This window comes from Sceloporus occidentalis, unplaced genomic scaffold, assembly GCF_023333645.1.
Source record: "Sceloporus occidentalis isolate IW3139 unplaced genomic scaffold, rSceOcc1.0.p SCAF_1, whole genome shotgun sequence".
NCBI classification, from domain to species: domain Eukaryota; kingdom Metazoa; phylum Chordata; class Lepidosauria; order Squamata; family Phrynosomatidae; genus Sceloporus; species Sceloporus occidentalis.
Window position 1 is genome coordinate 857,257 of NW_028316981.1, and position 19,493 is coordinate 876,749.

The window sequence follows — 19,493 nt, forward strand, 5'->3', positions numbered from 1 at the left end:
TTCCAAGGGGGGCAGTGAGAGTGGAGGCCTAAGATTCCTAGAGCGTCCTCCTCCTCCAAGGGGTCAGTGAGAGTGGAGGCCTCTGATTCCCAGAGCGTCTTCCTCCTCCAAGGGGTCAGTGAGAGTGGAGGCCTCTGATTCCCAGAGCGTCCTCCTCTTCCAAGGGGGGCAGTGAGAGTGGAGGCCTCAGATTCCTAGAGCGTCCTCCTCCTCCAAGGGGGCAGAGTGGAGGCCTCTGATTCCTAGAGCGTCCTCCTCCTCCAATGGGGTAGTGAGAGTGGAGACCTCTGATTCCTAGAGCGTCTTCCCCCCTCCAATTGGGCATCAAGAGAGGAGGCCTCAGATTTCTAGAGAGGACCGCAAGAGGGAGATAGAGCAGAGGCTCAAGTTCCTAGAGAGTTCTTCAAGGGAGAGGAGGCCTCAGATTCCTAGAGCGTCCTCCTCCTCCAAGGGGTCAGTGAGAGTGGAGACCTCTGATTCCTAGAGCGTCCTCCTCCTCCAATTGGGCATCGAGAGAGGAGGCCTCAGATTTCTAGAGAGGACCGCAAGAGGGAGATAGAGCAGAGGCTCAAGTTCCTAGAGAGTTCTTCAAGGGAGAGGAGGCCTCAGATTCCTAGAGCGGCCGCAAGGGGAGAAAGAACAGGGAGCTCCGATTCCCAGAGAGTCCTCCAAGGAGGAGCAGCAGGAGAGGTGAGATAAGGAGGAGGTGGGAAGGGAGGGAGTGGGTCCCACTGCTCCATGGGGCTTGTGGGGGGGGGGTCTCTGTGCGTCTGAGGGTCCTTGGAGAGAGAGAAAGCCTTTGGGATGAAGGGAGACCCAGCCCTTGAACAGAAGCCTCTGCTGTGAGAAGGAGGAGGAGGAGGAAGAAGAAGAAGGGAGCAGGAGGGACGGAGAGGATGGGGGTCCCTTCTAGAAATGGAGGGAAGGCTCTCAGGGAGGGAAGGAGGGAAGCCCTGCTCCCCAGAGAGAGAGAGAGAGAGAGAGGTTGGGAAGAGGGGGATGATGGGGGATGATGATGGGAGCCCCATGGAGACCTGGCTTCTGGGGGAGGAGGAGGAGGGGCTGCCCTCTTTCTTTCCAGGGAAAGGGCCTGGCAATGGAGGAGCCCCTCTGCACCCCCAGCCTCCCCTCCTCCTCCTCCTTCTCCCCCAGGACCCTCATGGAAGGGGGAAGAGGGCAGTTCCCATGGGGAGCCTTTCTTCCTGGGGCTGCTGGGTGGGTTTGGGCCTCTCCTCCTCACAAGGAGACCCAGAGAGAGAGGCCCTTTTGGGCTCCCTGAATGGAAAAGGGCCCCAGGAGAGAAAGAGAGGAAGGAAGGAAGCCTGCCCCCCCTGCGTCCCCTTCACTCCTCCAGAAACACAGTTTTGTTGTTTTCGTATGTTTATCCATCCTTTAAAAAGACCTCTGGAAATCCATGGGGCAATTCAGCCACTGTTTGCACCCAACAGTCCATTAGGAGAGAAAGCCTCTTTCTGTAACTATGGCTAGAGTTGCAATGGTTATTGAAACTAGTTTAAAGCAAATAAACACAAGGGAAATAAATCTGATTTTAAAACATTCTCTCTGATTTTAGGAAGGAGACCAGAGAGGCACAAATGTTCCTGACCCTCTTACCTTCACAACAACCCAGTGAGGTAGACACAATAGAGGGACCATGAAGACCACAGACTAACCTTATGGCCGTCCAAAAAGGCAGAAACATCCCTGTCAGGAAAGAGGTGAGTCTCTTTGATCTGCTCTGAAGGATTCAGGTCGGAAGGTCTGGAAAGTGGGGAAATAAGTCTTCCAAGCATTTGGGTGACTGTATAGGAAAGTATTCTTCCTTGTAACATAGGAAAGAGTTCTTCATGTTCCCCTGATCCTTTCCCCTTTTCCAGTTCCAGCCCTGAGGCTGCCATCCTTCACCCGCTTTCCTGGGAGGAAAGGCTCCTCCAACTCTCTTAGCCTTTGAGGCTCCAGAAGACTCTCTGTGGTCTTGAAGGCAACAGACACACTCAGCCCCCCTTCTGGAAATGGAAGTAAAGAGATCTGGGGGGAAATAAAACCGGGAAGATGAAAAGACACTTATTTATGTATTTTACTTGCCAGAGCAGAAATGCATTTAACAGAATGAGAGAAAATCCAAATGAGGAGAAAGGCCAAAGTTTCCCCATCCTCTGTCTCTTCCGCCCAAAGGATGTGCCAGGCCCCCATTTCCCAGTTATATCCCAACTCAGGTTCCCCTCCCTTTGCAATCTGGGGCAGGAGGAGTCCATCAAACAGCATCATTTCTCCCCATTTCTTTGCCAGACCTCAATTCTTTGGGGTGGAGGGGGAAAAGCTGCCAGACAGCCAGGCCTGAATTCTTAATCTTTGAAGCTGCAAGCAGATATCAAGAAGACCAAGTAAGAAAGTTATAAACCCCTCAGTTTCTTTAGGGGGAATCCCAGCAATTCTGCCAAAAAATGTCTTAAAAATTAGAGCACCAAGAGCTGCCTGGGTATCAGTTCCCTTTTTTCAGTTTGAGAGCCATGGAGTGAGTAGTAAAACCACACGCACATTCTCTGTGTAGGAGAGCTGTGGTAATTCTCCCTTGTAGGTTCCTCACCCAGAATGTCTCCTTGGGCTCCTGCCACCCACCCACCCACTTTGCCCCTTGGCTTTCAGTTTCCCAGCAGAGAAGGGGGCCGAGCATCCTAACTTTGGGTAGCTCTGCCTGCAAAGGCTCCTGTAGGCAGGGGAAAACAAACCAAAGGCCAGGGGCCTGACCCCGCCTCCATTGGCAGACCCCTAGTAACCTCAGTCTTCTTCCCGACTAGCTCCTGGTAGGACATGCTTTTTGGTTTCCTGCAAACCAAAACCTCCTTTCTATTTTTATTCATCTCAACTCCCCAGACTTGCTTGGCTTGATTCTACTTCTCCTTTTTCCCTCTCTACGCCCCTCTCTAACCTTTAAAAAACAACCCTCTTTTTCCCTTCTTTCCTCCTCCTCTTTCCCCCCCACCCATGGCTGGCAAGGAAGAGACCAGAGCAGCGGGTGAGCTCACTTCCACTCAGCCCAGGCCAGCCCCGGCTTTTCCGGATGCGTGCCCAGAGGCCCCCACTTCTGAAGCCAGCCAGGGAGTGGAAGCGCGGCCGCAGCGGGCAGAGGGAGCCTCCTCACAGCCTCCTAAACTGTTAATTGACCTCAAGTTTTCTAGTTATAGGTTGTTTAGTTCCACGTTAATTAAACTATTAGATTCTTAGGATAATAGGGACATTTAGTCTTCTTGATTTACCTTTGCTTGGCTTTTCAATGCCTGGGCAACTAAGGGGTGTGTGGCTCCCTATGCTGATGCCCAAAGTCATTGATTGGAGCAAATGGGAGAACCAACCCTCATTAAGGATGTCTCCACCCTCATCGCGGAAAACAAACATCTCACAAGGTAAGCCAATGTTCATATACCTGACAATGCCAGTAATAACAAAATGTATTGGTTTTGCAGGCTGTTGCAGCAGAGGATCTTAGGGACATCTTTGCCCTCAGACGGATGGTGGAGAATAACTGATCTTTTTTGTGGCTTCATTTGGTTTCAAAAATCATAGATGGAGGAACCAAAATCATTTAGTCCTGAAGGAAGAAAAGGCCATGAACACCTCAGTGCTGAGAGCAGAGGGGGAATCTGGGAGAGGATAATCCAGGGGTCCTTGAGAGAGGAGCTTGCCAGCCCAGAGACGCAATGCCAGTGCTTCAGACAGCTCTCCTACAAAGAGGGAAAGGGACCCCGAGAGGTTTGCAGCCGACTCCACCATCTCTGCCGTCAGTGGCTGAAGCCAGAGCGACACACGAAAAATGAGATCCTGGACCTGGTGATCTTGGAGCAGTTCCTGAGCATCTTGCCCCCAGAGATGGGGAACTGGGTCAGGGAATGTGGGGCAGAGACCTGCTCCCAGGCAGTGGCCCTGGCAGAGGGTTTCCTCCTGAGTTGGACGGAGGCAGAGAAGAAGGCGAAAGAGCAGCAGGTGAGAGCATTTCTTCCTGGGGCCAAAGTGAGTAGAATTTGGCTCTGGGCTGTCTTTTTTGAGTTGTTGATGACTTTGAGAGGCAAAGGCTGAAATCTGGTGTTCCCAGACTAAGCTTTGAGAGGGAGAAGTGTACGGAGGACCGGCCTTCTGATGAAATGGAATCTCAGCCCCTGAAGCATCTGAAAAGAGTGATTCTGTTTTAAAACCTGGTGTGTGCCAGGTTTTCAAAGGAAGTTTCCAGGTTTCTCTGCTGCCACTGCCACACAACCTGACTTGCACCCATGATGTGTTCAGGAGCAGAATGGGTTTTCACCCACTCTAGCAAGTCTCCAGTTTTCACACCGAAAGGGTGAAAATTCTTTACCATTGCTGAGCTTTTTCATGTTATTTTTATTCCAAAGCCAACATAACAAATGACCAACATTATTGTTATGCCCACAGAGTGTACAGGTGGGTACATCTATAAGTTTTCATGTTTGTTTCCCCATATGTCTATTTCAGTTGTCTCTTACACACACACACACACACACACACACACACACAAATGAATACATGAGTAGACTGCCATTATAAGCCAAAGCAAAGTTTTCCAGCACTCCTGATGTAGTTGCTGTGGGCTCCATGGAATTGTTTGTGTTTCAGCACATGCAATAAATGTATACCAAGTAATAACACAAGTGTCATTTTGTATCCCACCTTTTTGAGCTCTTATTTTGTTTGACATTTTCAAGTTGGACATATGTGCTACTGGCTTTTTACTGCCTTAGTTGTGGTTGGAAGTCTTATCCCACGCAAGCCCAAACCTCTTCCCAAATCCTTGCCATTTCCTCATCCAAGTCTTTAATCCTGACTGCTATTTCAGGCCAAAAACCTCTTGTCAGAAGTTTACTTTGAATTCCCTGTGGCAGAGAAGGCTCCACTGGATCCCAGGCAGAGTCCCCAATGGAGGGCAATGAAGGAGGAGTGTGATGGAGAAGGCCCCCTGAAAGGTAAGGAAGCCTTTTTGTTGTTGTTGTTGTTGTTGTGTGTCTTAAATTTATTTCCAGCTTATGGTGACCTAAAACTGCATTTCGCTGCAAAGAGACTGCCATTCCACACCAGGGATGTGTAGAATATAAAGTGAATATCTCTGCAAACAGACAGTTATCCTCTCCATCTTTGATGTAGCATCTTGGATGCTTTGTGTGTGTGTGTGTGTGTGTGTGTGTGTAGATATTTTGACTGATGTGCTTATAGTACCACTGTGCATACTACTCTCCATTCAAACATACATTTGATGCAAAACATAGTCATCTTGGGTGATGCTCATTTCAACGTGTGGAGATTGATTTTCTGCATCTCTGGCTTAAAAGGCACATTGTGTGTTTCTATTCAGAGCTTGCTTTGCTCTTTGGGTCTCAAGTCCCTCACACTCCCCAACCTATCCTTTTCTGTACAACAACCACTTTGTGAGGTAGGTCAGGCTCAGAGAGAGCAATCTGCCCAGTGTCTTTCAGGGCTCCTGGGATGCTAGAACTGAATTTTCCCAGTCCAGGAATTGAACTACTGCACCCAAGCGCCTTCTGAATTTTCCAGCCCTGGAAGTGTTCTTTTGTGCCAAGACTTCCAAGAGAATACAGGTGTTTCTCCATGAACAAACTCAGTGTGTTCCAGAGCGTTCCTTCTTTAACAGTAAATTTGGCATGAGAGGCACAAATCACATGGGAAGACGAGGAATGATTTCCTGAACCACTGAAAAAGAACTACCAATATCCACTTATGAAGTGAAACAATGAGGCCAGGAAGCCTTGTATGAATAAACAAAAATGTTTGGAACCTTCTAGAACCCATCTAAAGCCTTCTTCCATAATGAATTTAGGAATGGCCTTTTCTTTTGCGAGCCCCAACTTTTCTTGCTATTTCCATTTCGGTGGCCAAACTCATACATCTGTGAGTTTTTCGTTTTGTTTTTTAAGTGTCAGGGATAGCTGTTGAGACAGGCTTCTCTACTCTTCCATTTTATTTCTCTTTAGCGGTTCCTTCTGTTAGCACTTTGATGTTGTGCCGCGCGTGAGGCAACAAGTCAATGTTTGACACCAGATTTTCCACCTTTGTGACCGTAGTCAGCAGCTTGTAAGCTGGAGAAACACCTCTCCCCTTCCTAATAAGCGAAGAGACACTGTAAACATCTCTCAGATGAGGCTTTATTTTTAGAAGAAGTCCCACTGTAAACTATATGCATCGACACCATCCACCATCCACACTAGTAACAAACTCTGAGACAGTTGACAGTAACCCCAACCGTCTTACTCTTATTCAGTGACAGTTGAGACTTGACATTTGACAGTTGCATCAACATTCCAATGATGCACTGTTTAAATGCTGATACATACAGTGCACCCGCGTCATACGCGGCTTTCAGCATATGCTGAAATCCATGAGGAGCCCCCGGGGGCACAAGGGGTGGCGTGTCCCATTAAGATTAAAGGGGCAGGCACCTGTAGAGAGCTCCACCGCACCATGCACGAGCCCAATTACTTTCAATGGTGCTCGAGCATATGCGTTTTTTTACGCAGGGGTCCGGGACGGATCCCCCAGGTAAAAAAAGGTTGCACTGTATACTGCCACTAGGGCTAGGTTCCACAACACCTCCACCTAGTGGCCAAATGTCAAGGATTAATATCTGACAAGAAATGTTTAGATGTGTGGTGGCCATGAGCAATTAGCAACCAGCATCAGTTGCAGCTGTGCAGCATGGCAACACAGAGTGTACAAGGTCATTCTACTGCCAGAGTGCAGGAAGCCTGTAAGATAAACATGTGTCTGCTTAGACAAGGGGACAGTTTTCTGGGTGGCACAGGAAACATGTAACAGCCATGAACGGAAGAGGCTGGGTTGGCATTTGGTCTGTATAAACTCAGTGGCTTCCAGGAGTGGGTGTTGGGTTTGTGTGAAGGAGTTGATTGTTAGTTTTGTATTGGAGAGTAAAAGTTGTGTTGGATAATTGGTTTGCACTTGTAAATAAAGATAAGCACTTTCAGGAGCTCCGCTTGTCTGTCATTAATCATCAGAAGCCTGGTGAAAGCTGGACAGCTCCCGGTGCTTCACCAGGCTTCTGATGATTAATGACAGACAAACAATCCATCATTCTGGAAGACAACCATCCGCTGTTACCTTTGCTGCAGAGACCTGAGAACACGCTTCCAGGATTTGCCAATTTATTCTGCTATATCCTGACACCAATCCATGTCATTTTCTCAGACCTGTTTCAACATGGTCCTAACAATCCCCTCCAAAATACATGCGATGTATCACATGTGTCCTTGCATTTGTCCCACGTATGATGTAGTCCTCATACTGGCCTGCTAGCTACTCATGTGTGACGTTCCACAGATGTCTGCTTTTTCCGTACTCTGGCCCAGATCTTTCACAGCCTCTGTCCTCAGGCTAAGATCTTCCAACATATGCAGGACCTCGGGCTTTGAGCTTCCACTCACAGTGCCATGCCCAACTGTACTGACAGTCTTTCATTTTTGTCTACCTGCAGGGCCTATGTCTGCTACATTGTCCTCCGAACTAATGTAGACCAGACTCAGAACACAGTTCTGCACCAACTCCCTCACATTCTGGTACTGCACCCCTATGTACTTTGTCCTGTACTTTAGATTTTCTTCCTCAGTCATGGCAATGCAAGACTGGGAATCTGTTGGGCTTGTACACTTCTCACCCAAGTCCTCCAGCAACTGCCTCACCCACTGCACTTCTCCTGCCATCTCAGAAAGTGCAGCGAACTCAGCTTCTGTGATACTTAGTGCCACGCAGCTCTGCTTTCTGCTCCTCCAGACCACAGGACTGTCTGCAAACTTGACCAGCAAGCCAGTTACGGACTTGCTGTCATGAAGCTCTGAGGCAAAAGAACTGCCCACAAAACAATCCAATTGTGCCTCAGATCCCTTCAGCACTAGCTTCCTCTCCTTGCTCCCTTTCAGGTATCTCAGCTGTCTCTTCACCGTTGTCTAGTCCTCCACCTTTGGACTGCTGACTCTCCTGCTCAAGACACCTACAGCAAAGGATATGTCTGGTCTGGTGTTGTTGGCAACAAAAAGCAAACTGCCTATCACAGATCTGTACAAATCTGGATGTTCAGCCAGGAGTCATGGGGCTTTTTACCACTTTGGCACTTTCCAAGCCACACTTCTCCACCAGCTTCTCAATCTTTTTGGTCTGGCTCAACAAGCTCTTACCATCCTATGTCCTCTCCACCTCAATCCCGAGGTAGGCCTTGAGGTTTTCCAGGTCCTTCAAAACAAACCTTCTTTCCAACTCCTCCTGCACAGCCCTAACTTCCTGCTCAGTCTGAGCAGCCACACACAGGTCATAGCTAACAAAATGAAATTCAACACGGAGAAATGTAAGGTACTGCACTTAGGGCAGAAAAACGAAACAAAGGAGGGCGACTAAAATGGTGAAAGGTCTGGAAACCATGCTCTATGAGGGACGCCTTAGGGAGCTGGGGATGTTTAAGAGGTGATATGATAGCCCTGTTTAAATATTTGAAAGGGTGTCATATAGAGGAGGGAGCAAGCTTGTTTTCTGCTGCTCCAGAGAACAGGAACCGTAACAATGGATGCAAGCTACAGGAAAAGAGATTCCACCTCAACATTAGGAAGAACTTTCTGACAATAAGGGGTGTTCGACAGTGGAACAAACTCCCTCGGAGTGTAGTGGAGTCTCCTTCCTTGGAGGTCTTTAAGCAGAGGCTAGATGGCTATCTATTGGGGATGCTTTGATTGGATTTCCTGCATGGCAGAATGGGGTTGGACTGGATGGCCCATGCGGTCTCTTCCAATTCTATGATTCTATGCTTACTGTAGCACACTCTGCATAATAATAATATGTTGTGCTTGTATGTTTTTGCACAAACCTTCCCCCCTTTAGTGATGACACAGTCATCCCCCTCAAAATGTAGGGCATATCCATCTGATGACAGTCAGGACACGCTGACCAGACAGTTTTGCAACTAGAGGAGCACACAACGCATTCTCAAAGTCTTTAGCAAATCCAGGAAAATACACAGTCTCCGTGTCCCTTATTTGGCTTGAACCCCCGTCAGCCAAACCCACAGAGTCTACATATGAGGGCTTGCAGTCCTTCAGCAAAGACTTCCTATTAAATAAACAATGGGTTGCTCCACTGTCAACAAGCCAAATGTATCTGGCTTTAGCGGCGAGATGGGTTTGATGGTCACTGTTCTTCACTGCCAATACAGGAGACCTGTGTTGTTCCTTCTTTCTGGCAGCAGGTGGATTCTTGCAGTTCTTCTTGAGATGACCTGACTTTCCGCAATTGTAGCATCTCCTGACTTTGCAAACAGCTGCACTCTCAGCTTGTTGAACTGCCTCTGGTGGTATGTTTGCTGACCGTGGTTTGGCATGTTGCTGTCTCTGAATGCCTTTCTCAAAACACTGTCTTTGGCATTCCTCCAAGACACGTGTCGACACCAAGTCCATTGATAGCTCGCTCTCTGAAGCCCCCTGTAAGCTGTACAGTATATGATCAAATTCACTGAATAAGCTGTCTAGCAAGATGTATGCTTTTTGTTCTTTAGCCAGCTTTATTACTCTGTTTTCTACCTCTAGGAAAAGATGGCGCATTGTGGACAGATGCTCTTCTGGACACTCTACCTTTTGCATCTTACAAGCATACAGTCTCTTGCTCCAGACCATTTTTGACAGTGCAGAGTCAGATTGATGCACTTCTCTCAGTGCATTCCAAACCTCCTTGGCAGATTCCTTATACCTTACATGGTCTAACTGACTGGGCTCCAGAGTGAGACATAATGTAGCTCTGGCTATTCTATCTTCTTCAGCATTTTTGACAGTTAAACCTTCTTCAGTTATATCGCAGTGTCCTTCTCTTATTAAGACTGCCTTGACATAGACGGTCCATTGGCTATAATTGGAGTCATTTAACTTTGGAAACTTCACGAAATCCATGCCGGCAACAAAACAAACAAATGCTCGGATTTGACAGCCTCCCACAGCTTTCACTATCTGCTGAATATAAGAAGATGGCTGGCAGCTCAGCTCCTTAACTCTTTGCCTTCCGGCCCTCAGACAGTTTGAGCTGCTCTTCTGGATAACTGTTCACAAAACCGCTACTCACTCAGATGCACAGGCAGATCCTGAGGTGCCCATAACCCTTGTTAGCACTTTAATGTGCAGTGCATGAGGCAACACGTCAACGTTTGGCACCAGATTTTCCACCTTCGTGACTGTAGTCAGCAGCTTGTAAGCTGGAGAAACACCTCTCCCCTTCCTAATGAGTGAAGACACACTGTAAACTTCTCTCAGATGAGGCTTTATTTTAGAAGAAGTCCCACTGTAAACTATATACATCGCCACCATCCACCATCCACACTAGTAACAACCTCTGAGACAGTTGACAGTAACCCCAACTGTCTTACTCTTATTCAGTGACAGTTGAGAATTGACATTTGACAGTTGCATCAACATTCCAATGATGCACTGTTTAAATGCTAATACATATAACTCCGACTAGAGCTGTATATAACTTCCACAACAGTTCCACCTAGTAGCCACACCCATGTCATTTTCTCAGACCTGTTTCAACATGGTCCTGACACCTTCATGCTCAGCAAGGGTCTCCGGAGGCATCCGCTGTTTCCCTTGTGTGTTGTGGGCAGGTACACACAGCTGCAGTAAGATCAGATAGAGCAGAACCCCACTGTTTCTCGGCTCAAGCGTTAATGCATTGTTTACTCCAGACATATTGTGCAACCAGATGCTGAAAACCCTGTGTGGTTTCACCATTCTTCCAATGGATATGCTGCTAAAATAGTTTCAGCTGTGCAGAGGACAAAGAGGAAATGGGTGCAAGGCGGGTATAATATCACTTTGTAAAAAGGAGCTTGTTTGTCAGAGACTTTGTTAACTGAGGGGTGCCTGTACTTCCTTGTGAGTCTTTAAGATTGCTACTTCTAACAGCAACAAATGTGACTGGATTCCCTCTTGCCTTGGTCTCTCCGACAGAGGCTGAAATGATGCCACCAACAAGGACTCAGTCACCTCTCCCTCTTTGCGGTGAACCAGAACCAGATCAGGTAAGCCATCTACCATCTGGTGTGGACAATTTACTTGACACCTGGCCAATTCAATTCACTCGTGGCCAATTCAATTGACACCTGGAACCATACAAGTCTCTTTTATAGGCAGAAAAGGTAGGAAGAAGGCAGCATAATTAATTTTTGTTTTATTTATGGCTGGTTATTCACTGTGCCATGGCTGGTTATTCACTGTGCCTCGACCTTTGGATTTGTATACTTGTAATAGATTCCCTACTTCTGTGTGTGACATTCCTCCAGCTGTCTACCTCCTGTTTATGTGAAGTGACCTCTTCCCCAGCAACGTCCTCTTGTGTGTTTCTCATCCAAGACTGTCCAGTCCGTTCTGTCCAGGAAAACCTTACTTCCTAAGATGCTGAGATGCAGATACCTGGGCCTTCAGCTGCTGAACCTTCTCTTCCCAAAGGGCTACCAACTTGCATTCGCTGCAGGTTATGTTCCCCACATCTATAGGCAAGAAGACAAACATCCCACAATTCTTGCAGGTGACTGCTGCAGGTCCCCCAGTGTCCATACTGAGAAGTCTTAAGGAGGCACTGAAACAAGACTGTAGGCTTCCCCTGTTAAACACTAGCATAAAGAACCCCTATTGGCTTGGCCTTTGTCCCCAAGTTATGTTAGGAGCTCAGTCAACTGGGCCTATAGTTATCTAGAGAGCTCCTGGCTACTTGCTCCTTCTGGAGACAGGTCTCTGTTTCACTTCCTCTGAGCAAAAGTTCCCACAAGCCCCTTAAGGGAAAAGTGAATAAGTTCAGAATTAAAGGAGAACCCCTCAAAACACCGACTGTTTCCAGGTCACCTTCTCCTCTGTATTCTAAATCCTCCTTGAGTATGTCAGCAGCTATGTAGAATCTACTGAAAGAGTGCACAAAACAGAATTAATTGGCATTGTGGCTGCCAAATTGGGACAGTTGGAGGGTATGGCCTGAAATTCCACAACCCTCCCCCCAAAACTGAAAAATAAACAATCCAAAAACACCAGCTGAATGTTGGCCAACATGGCAGTTGGAAGTGACCCAGCATCATCCCTCCTGGCATGCTGAAATGCCCACGTTTGAGCTGCCCACCCCATCTGCAGTTGCCTAATGTTTCCTTAAAGGCAGTCTCCTTTTACTGAAGGTGTAGAATATGTCATGGATTCAGGCTCTTGTGTTTGTCAGACTTTGTTCATGATGTTCATGCTGGTGTTGGCAGAAGACTCAGTCTCATCTCAGCTATCTTTGGAGCCATATCAGCTGGTGAGACTGCTTTGTTCTAGTTGCCACAGCCAACAGCCATCTTGATGTCCAGTGTGAGCAAGAACCATTTTCTTCTGTCTTTAGAGACAATTGACTTTTGAGGAGGTGGCCGTGTCTTTCTCCCAGGAGGAGTGGGCCCTGCTGGATCCAGAACAGAGAGCCCTGCACAGTCAGATCACAGCAGAGATAAGTGGGATCATGGCCTCTCTTGGTAAGGCTCTGTCTTTATTATTATTATTAATATTAATATTATTATTTATATTCAAACCAGTTTCAGGGCGGGATATGGAGACTGCCATTGTTGCCTTGGTCGATGACCTCCATCTGGGCACCGACAGGGGAAGTGTGAACCTGTTGGTGCTCTTGGACATCTCAGTGGCCTTCGATAACATTGACCATGGTATCCTGGAACGTCTGACGGAGTTTGGTATTGGAGGCACTGCATTGCAGTGGTTCCAGTCCTACCTCTCGGGCAGAGTCCAGATGGTGATGCTGGGAGACACTTGCTCTCGTAAAAGAGAGTTGACATCTGGTGTCCCTCAGGGCACCATTCTGTCTCCCATGCTATTTAACATTTACATGAAGCTGCTGGGAAAGGTCATCCAGAGACTTGGAGCACGGTGTTATCGGTACGCTGATGACACCTAGATCTATCTCTCTGTGTCTCCGACTGACACAGTGACTAAGGATGGCATCTCTCCTCTGGATGCCTGCCTTGAGTTGGTAATGGGCTGGATGAGGGAAAACAAACTCAAGTTGAATCCAGAGAAAACAGAGGTGCTAGCGATAGGAACCCCAGGTCCAGGGATGGAGATTTGTCAACCCGTCCTGGTCAGGGTCACACTTTCCCTTAAGGACAAAGTTCGCAGTTTGGGAGTACTCCTGGACTCATCTCTATAGTTGTCATCTCATGTGGAGGCGGTGGCCAGGAGTGCTTGGTACCAACTTCAGCTCATACGCCAACTGCATCCCTACTTGGCCCAGAAGGACCTTGAAGCAATAGTGCATGCACTGATAATCTCTCGTTATCATGTTAGCCACATGTAACCTCTACATGTGGCTAACATTGTACCAAGTTCGGAAGCTTCAATTGATCCAAACTGCTGCAGCCAGATTGGTCACGGGAACATCCAGATCAGACCATATTAATACTAAAACCCTTACACTGCGTGCCAATCAGCTTCTGGGCACAATACAAAGTGTTGGTCATTACCTTTAAAGCCCTACATGGCTTGGGCCCAAGTTACCTAAGGGAATGCCTCTCCCTACACAATCCTCCTCACACTCTTAGAACATCAGGGAAGACATCCAGACAAGACAGAGGTGTTCCTGGTCACTTGGAAGGCAGATCAGGCGATAGGGCCATGATGGCGAACCTATGGCACATGTGCCGGAAGTGGCACTCCGGGCCATTTCGCCAGGCACGGGGACCGGGGGAAGGAGAAACAGACACGCACGTGCCCGTTCCTCCTTCTCCCCGCCATTTACGGACCTCCCTCTGTCTCTTGGAGACAGCGGGAAGGAAGAAAATGGCACTGGAGAGAACTCCTCCCAGCCTTTCCCCAGCCTTCAGTTGCCTATTGGAGACAACTGGAGGCTGGGAAAGGGTCGGGGGGAGGCGGAGCGACCGGCGCGTGCCAGTTGCTCCTCACCAGAAACCTTTTCCAGTCTCCAACTGTCTTCAGAAAGACAGCTGGGGGCAGGGAAAGGTCCCTGAGGAGGAGCAGTGGCGACGTGTCGGTTCCTGGGCTCCGTCACGGCCCTTGCAACCCCAGACCTCCCTCTGAAGAGAGAGATCTGGGGTGCAAAGGCCGCGAAGGAGCCCAGGACAGCGGCGTGCCACTCCTGAGCTCCGTCGCGACCCTTGCAGCCCCAGACCTCCCTCCGGAGAGAGAGATCTGGAGCTGCAAAGGCCCGTTTGTCCGAAGGAAGGGGCCGAACGCTGCGCCAAGGGAGCACCACAACGCCCCATGCTGTGTGGTTGGATATGCGGCATGAGGCCAGCATCAGGGCAAGCGGTGTCCAAACACACTGGTGCTTACTGCCAGTCTATTTGGGGTCTAAGTTAAATGAAATCAATAATTTCATTCGGTATTTAGGTAGAGCACTTGTCAGCCCTGCATGTCATGAATTTCCTCTGTCCCCTATTGCTGTTTTAAAAACCTGGCAGCACACCCAGGCTGGTGGCTTTGTTTTGCCCATAGAATATCTGCCTTAGATGCTCTGCACAGCACAATATGATCCATCTTTACTGAGCACTAAGCACCGCTGGACTCAGGTTCAATCTCAAGCTCATAGAGGAAGCTCCCCTCCCTCAAACTTTTCTCACAAATCCTCCATTCTCAGTAGTCTTCCTCCATGTCTCTGAGAGCAGATGTCTCTGGAAATGATAAAGGGGTATCAGCATGTAAAACCCTAAGTGTCTTAAAATGTTATGAAAGAATGAAAATGTATTTATCCGGAGCTTAAAAGGTTGCTGAGGACAGAGCTTTTATTTATTTAGTTAGTTGATTTATAAAGGAGTATGATTCCTGATATTTGTGCTGGAGGTTGACCCCTAGACTCATGCTGGAAGAACTTCAGAGGTTGCCTCTCTAGGCATCTAGAGATCCTCCAGCATAACTCTATGGTCAAAATCTGCTGGAGGGTGGAGAGAGCCTTCCCTTGAAGCTTGTAAGACTCAAGGAAGCTCTTATGGGAAGATACAGGCTATCAGATAGTCTGGATGTATGCCGTAAGAAGAAGCATACCATGCCTTTTGTTCTGATTATTCATTTGCCTTTTATCCGCTTCCCATACTCTGAAATGCTTTTTCACACAATTATTATACTCTTCTTTTCTTCTTCACAGCAGAAAACTGGAGGAAAACATATGTATGTGCCAAGTATTGTTTTAGGCAAAAACTGGAAGTTACTAAGCAAGCTCAACATTCAGAAGAGAAAACTTATATCAGTGAGGAGCCCTACAGACACAATGCAGCCATGAAATTGCTTCCTCAAAATATGGGGCTTGTGCCTTGCAAGAGGCCTCTTTCCCTAAAGAAACACTTCAGGTGTGAAATTTCATGTGTGAAAAGTTTTTGTTCTAAATTGTACAATGTAAAGTATCAAGAAGCCCACACAGTAAAAAAGCCACACAAATGCCGGAAGTGTGGGAAATGTTTTGCATACAATTCACTACTTATGGCACATTTGAAAGTGCACAGAGAACTTATGACCCACCGGATAAACCACCCAGGAGAGAAACCCTACAGATGTCAGGAGTGTGGGAAAGGTTTTGCTCACCAGTCATTCCTTGTGAGGCACCAGACAGTCCACAGAGGAGAGAAACCGTACAAATGCCAGCAGTGTGGGAAAGATTTTTTTCAGAAGTCACATCTTATGTCCCATCAGAGAGTTCACACAGGAGAGAAACCATACACATGCCAGCAGTGTGGGAAAGGTTTTTCTCAGAAGTCACATCTTATGTCCCATCAGAGAGTTCACACAGGAGAGAAACCATACACATGCCAGCAGTGTGGGAAAGGGTTTGCTCAGAAGGCAAGCCTTGTTTACCATCAAATAGTCCACACAGGAGAGAAACCATACACATGCCAGCCATGTGGGAAAGGTTTTACTCACCAGTCATTCCTTTTGAGGCGCCACACAGTCCACAGAGGAGGGAAACTGTACAAATGCCAGCAGTGTGGGACATGCTTTCCTTACAAGTCAAGTCTTGTGAGACACCAGAGAATCCACACAGGAGAGAAACCATACACATGCCAGCAGTGTGGGAAAGTTTTTTCTTACAAGTCAGTCCTTGTGTCTCATCAGAGACTCCACACAGGAGAGAAACCATACACATGCCAGCAGTGTGGCAAAGGATTTGCTCAGAAGGCAAGTCTTGTTTACCATCAAATAGTCCACACAGGAGAGAAAGCATACACATGCCAGCAGTGTGGGAAAGGTTTTTCTCAGAGGTCAAATCTTATGTCCCATCAGAGATTCCACAAAGGAGAGAAACCATACACATGCCAGCAGTGTGGGAAAGGATTTGCTCATAAGGCAAGCCTTGTTTACCATCAAATACTCCACACAGGAGAGAAACCATACACATGCCAGCAGTGTGGGAAAGGTTATGCTTACAAGTCAAGTCTTGTGAAGCATCAGAAAGTGCACACAGGAGAGAAACCGTACAAATGCCAGCAGTGTGGGAAAGGTTTTGCTCACAAGTCACGTCTTATGCCCCATCAGAGGGTGCACACAGGAGAGAAACCACACATATGCCAGCAGTGTGGGAAAGGTTTTGCTCACAAGTCAGTTCTTGTGTCCCATCAGAGAGGCCACACAGGAGAGAAACCGTACAAATGCCAACAGTGTGAGAAAAGTTTTGCTAACAAGTCAGTTCTTGTGTCCCATCAGAGAGGCCACACAGGAGAAAAACCGTACAAATGCTCGCAGTGTGAGAAAAGTTTTGCAAACAAGTCAGATCTTGTGAAGCATCAGAGAGTGCACACAGGAGAGAAACCATACATATGCCAGCAGTGTGGGAAAGGTTTTGCTGACAAGTCAAATCTTAAGTGCCATCAGAGAGTCCACACAGGAGAGAAACTGTACACATGCCAGCAGTGTGGGAAAGGTTTTGCTTATAAGTCAGTTCTTGTGTCCCATCAGAGAATCCACACAGGAGAGAAACCATACACATGCCAGCAGTGTGGGAAAGGTTTTGCTGACAAGTCATATCTTGTGAAGCATCAGAGAATCCACACAGGAGAGAAACCGTACAAATGCCAGCAGTGTGAGAAAGGTTTTGCTTACAAGGCAGCTCTTGTGAAACATCAGAGAGTCCACACAGGAGAGAAACCATACACATGCTACCAGTGTGGGAAAGGTTTTGCTGACAAGTCAAATCTTATGTCCCATCAGAGAGTCCACACAGGAGAGAAACTGTACACATGCCACCAGTGTGGGAAAGGTTTTGCTAAAAAGTCAGTCCTCATGAAACATCAGAGTGTCCACACAGGAGAGAAACCATACGAGTGCCAACAGTGTGGGAAAGGTTTTGTTCAGAAGGCAAATCTTATGTCGCATCAGAGAGTCCACACAGGAGAGAAACCATACACATGCCACCAGTGTGGGAAAGGGTTTTCTCAGAAGTCACATCTCATATCCCATCAGAGAGTCCACACAGGAGAGAAACCATATACATGCCAGCAGTGTGGAAAAGATTTTTCTCAGAAGTCAAATCTTATATCCCATCAGAGAGTTCACACAGGAGAGAAACCATAAAAATGCAAGAAGTGTGGGGAATGCTTTGCTCAAACCTGGCATCTTTTGAAGCATCAGAAAATCCACAGAGGAGCAAAATCATTCAATTTTTATATCTGAAATAATTTTCTCAAAATTCTCACCTTTTGGATATCAATCCACAGAGGAGACAAACTATACAGACCACAGGACTGTAGAAAAGATTTTCCTGAAATTTCACACCTTTTCAGTCATAAAGAAGTCCACATTAAAGAGAAACCATAGAAATACCAGCATTATGGAATCTTTTTAGTTGGAGGACAGCCTTTGTACATCTTGATAGTTTCCTGTGAAGGGGGGGGGGGCAGGCAGACGGGGCATTTATGGGCTCCACAGATGGTTTCTTCCGTTCGTTTTTCTGTTTGTTTTTCCTTGCAAAACAAGGATTGGTTGGGTGAGTTCTTAAGCTTTTAAACTGTGGGTCACTGTGGGGTGGAGCTAGAAACCTAATTCTATATAATGTCTCAGATGAATATATTCATTTATATATTTATATAAATATATAAATTTATAAGTTTAGGCATATATTTATTTTTATTTTTTATAGTCAAGGAGGTTTTGGAGTACAGAGGAGAAGGTGACCTGGGAATAATGTTGGAGGGCATCTCCTTAATAATAATAGTGATGATGATGATGATGATGATGATAATAATAATAATAATAATAATGTTTATGTATACCTCCCGCCAAGAATTCCTATTACTTCTCTAAAAATTACAATTCGTCCATTAACCAACAATTAGCGTCAAGGAAGAGCAGTCGTCATAACCTTTTTATATGGAATTCAGTGGATAACCCCCCGGAAGAGATCCATTTTGATTGCCTTCTTAAAGGCCTCTAAGGTAGTAATGAGACGGATCTCTTCCGGTAGGTCATTCCATAATCTTGGGGCCATGGCCGTGAATACCTTATGTGAAGTTGTCATTAACCTGGTATTATAATATTCTAGTAAGAACTTCCCAGATGTTCTAAGAGTACGGGGCAGATTATGTAGGAGAAGTGCTCCTGCAAGGAACTTGGGCCCAAGCCATGTAGGGCTTTAAAGGTAATAACCAACACCTTCTAGCGGCTCAGGGGGGACCGGTGGTAACTTCAATGTTACACCGGATTATTAATACATCTCTGAGGGATGGGCAATTTCCATCCAGCTTGAAATTGGCCACTGTAAAACCGCTGTTAAAAAAGCCCTCCCTCAACCCCCTGATGCATAACAATTATCGGCCAGTCTTGCTACTGCCATTTTTGGGGAAGGTGATCGAGAAGGCGGTTGCAATCCAGCTTCAATCGATCTTGGACGAAACGGATTATCTGGACCCATTTCAAACTGGCTTTCGGGCAGGCTACGGGGTTGAGACGGCCATGGTCGCCTTGGTTGATGATCTCCGTCTGGACATCGACAGGGGAAGCGTGTCCCTGTTGGTGCTCTTGGACTTCTCAGAGGCTTTTGATACCATAGACCATGGTATCCTTCTGGAGCACCTGGTAGAGGTGGGAATCGGGGGCACAGCGCTCCAGTGGTTCCGATCCTACCTCTCTGGGATGTTCCAGATGGTGCAGCTGGGAGACATGTGCTCCGACAAGAGGGCCCTTACATCTGGGGTCCCTCAAGGAGCCATTCTGTCTCCCATGCTTTTTAACATTTACATGAAACCGCTGGGAGAGATCATCCGGAGACATGGGGCGCGGGGTTATCAGTACGCTGATGACACCCAAATAGTCTTCTCTATGTCTCCGACTGATGCAGTGACCGAGGATGGCATCTCTCCTCTCGTGGCCTGCCTGGAGTCAGTAATGGGCTGGATGAGGGAAAACCAACTCAGTCTGAATCCAGAGAAAACGGAGGTGCTCGTGATAGGTTCTCCT

General features: G+C 47.2%; 1 protein-coding gene across 1 annotated transcript; it reads left to right on the forward strand.

The window, feature by feature from the left end:
- Positions 1 to 604: 604 nt before the first annotated feature.
- Positions 605 to 17,855, forward strand: LOC149320306 (uncharacterized). The gene is made up of 7 exons (XM_089500454.1): positions 605 to 690; positions 1,574 to 1,718; positions 3,465 to 3,981; positions 4,847 to 4,973; positions 11,016 to 11,086; positions 12,430 to 12,556; positions 15,196 to 17,855. The coding sequence occupies exons 3-7, from the start codon at positions 3,565 to 3,567 to the stop codon at positions 17,610 to 17,612; spliced, it is 3,159 nt and encodes a 1,052-aa protein (XP_089356580.1). The 5' UTR covers positions 605 to 690; positions 1,574 to 1,718; positions 3,465 to 3,564; the 3' UTR covers positions 17,613 to 17,855.
- Positions 17,856 to 19,493: the final 1,638 nt, after the last annotated feature.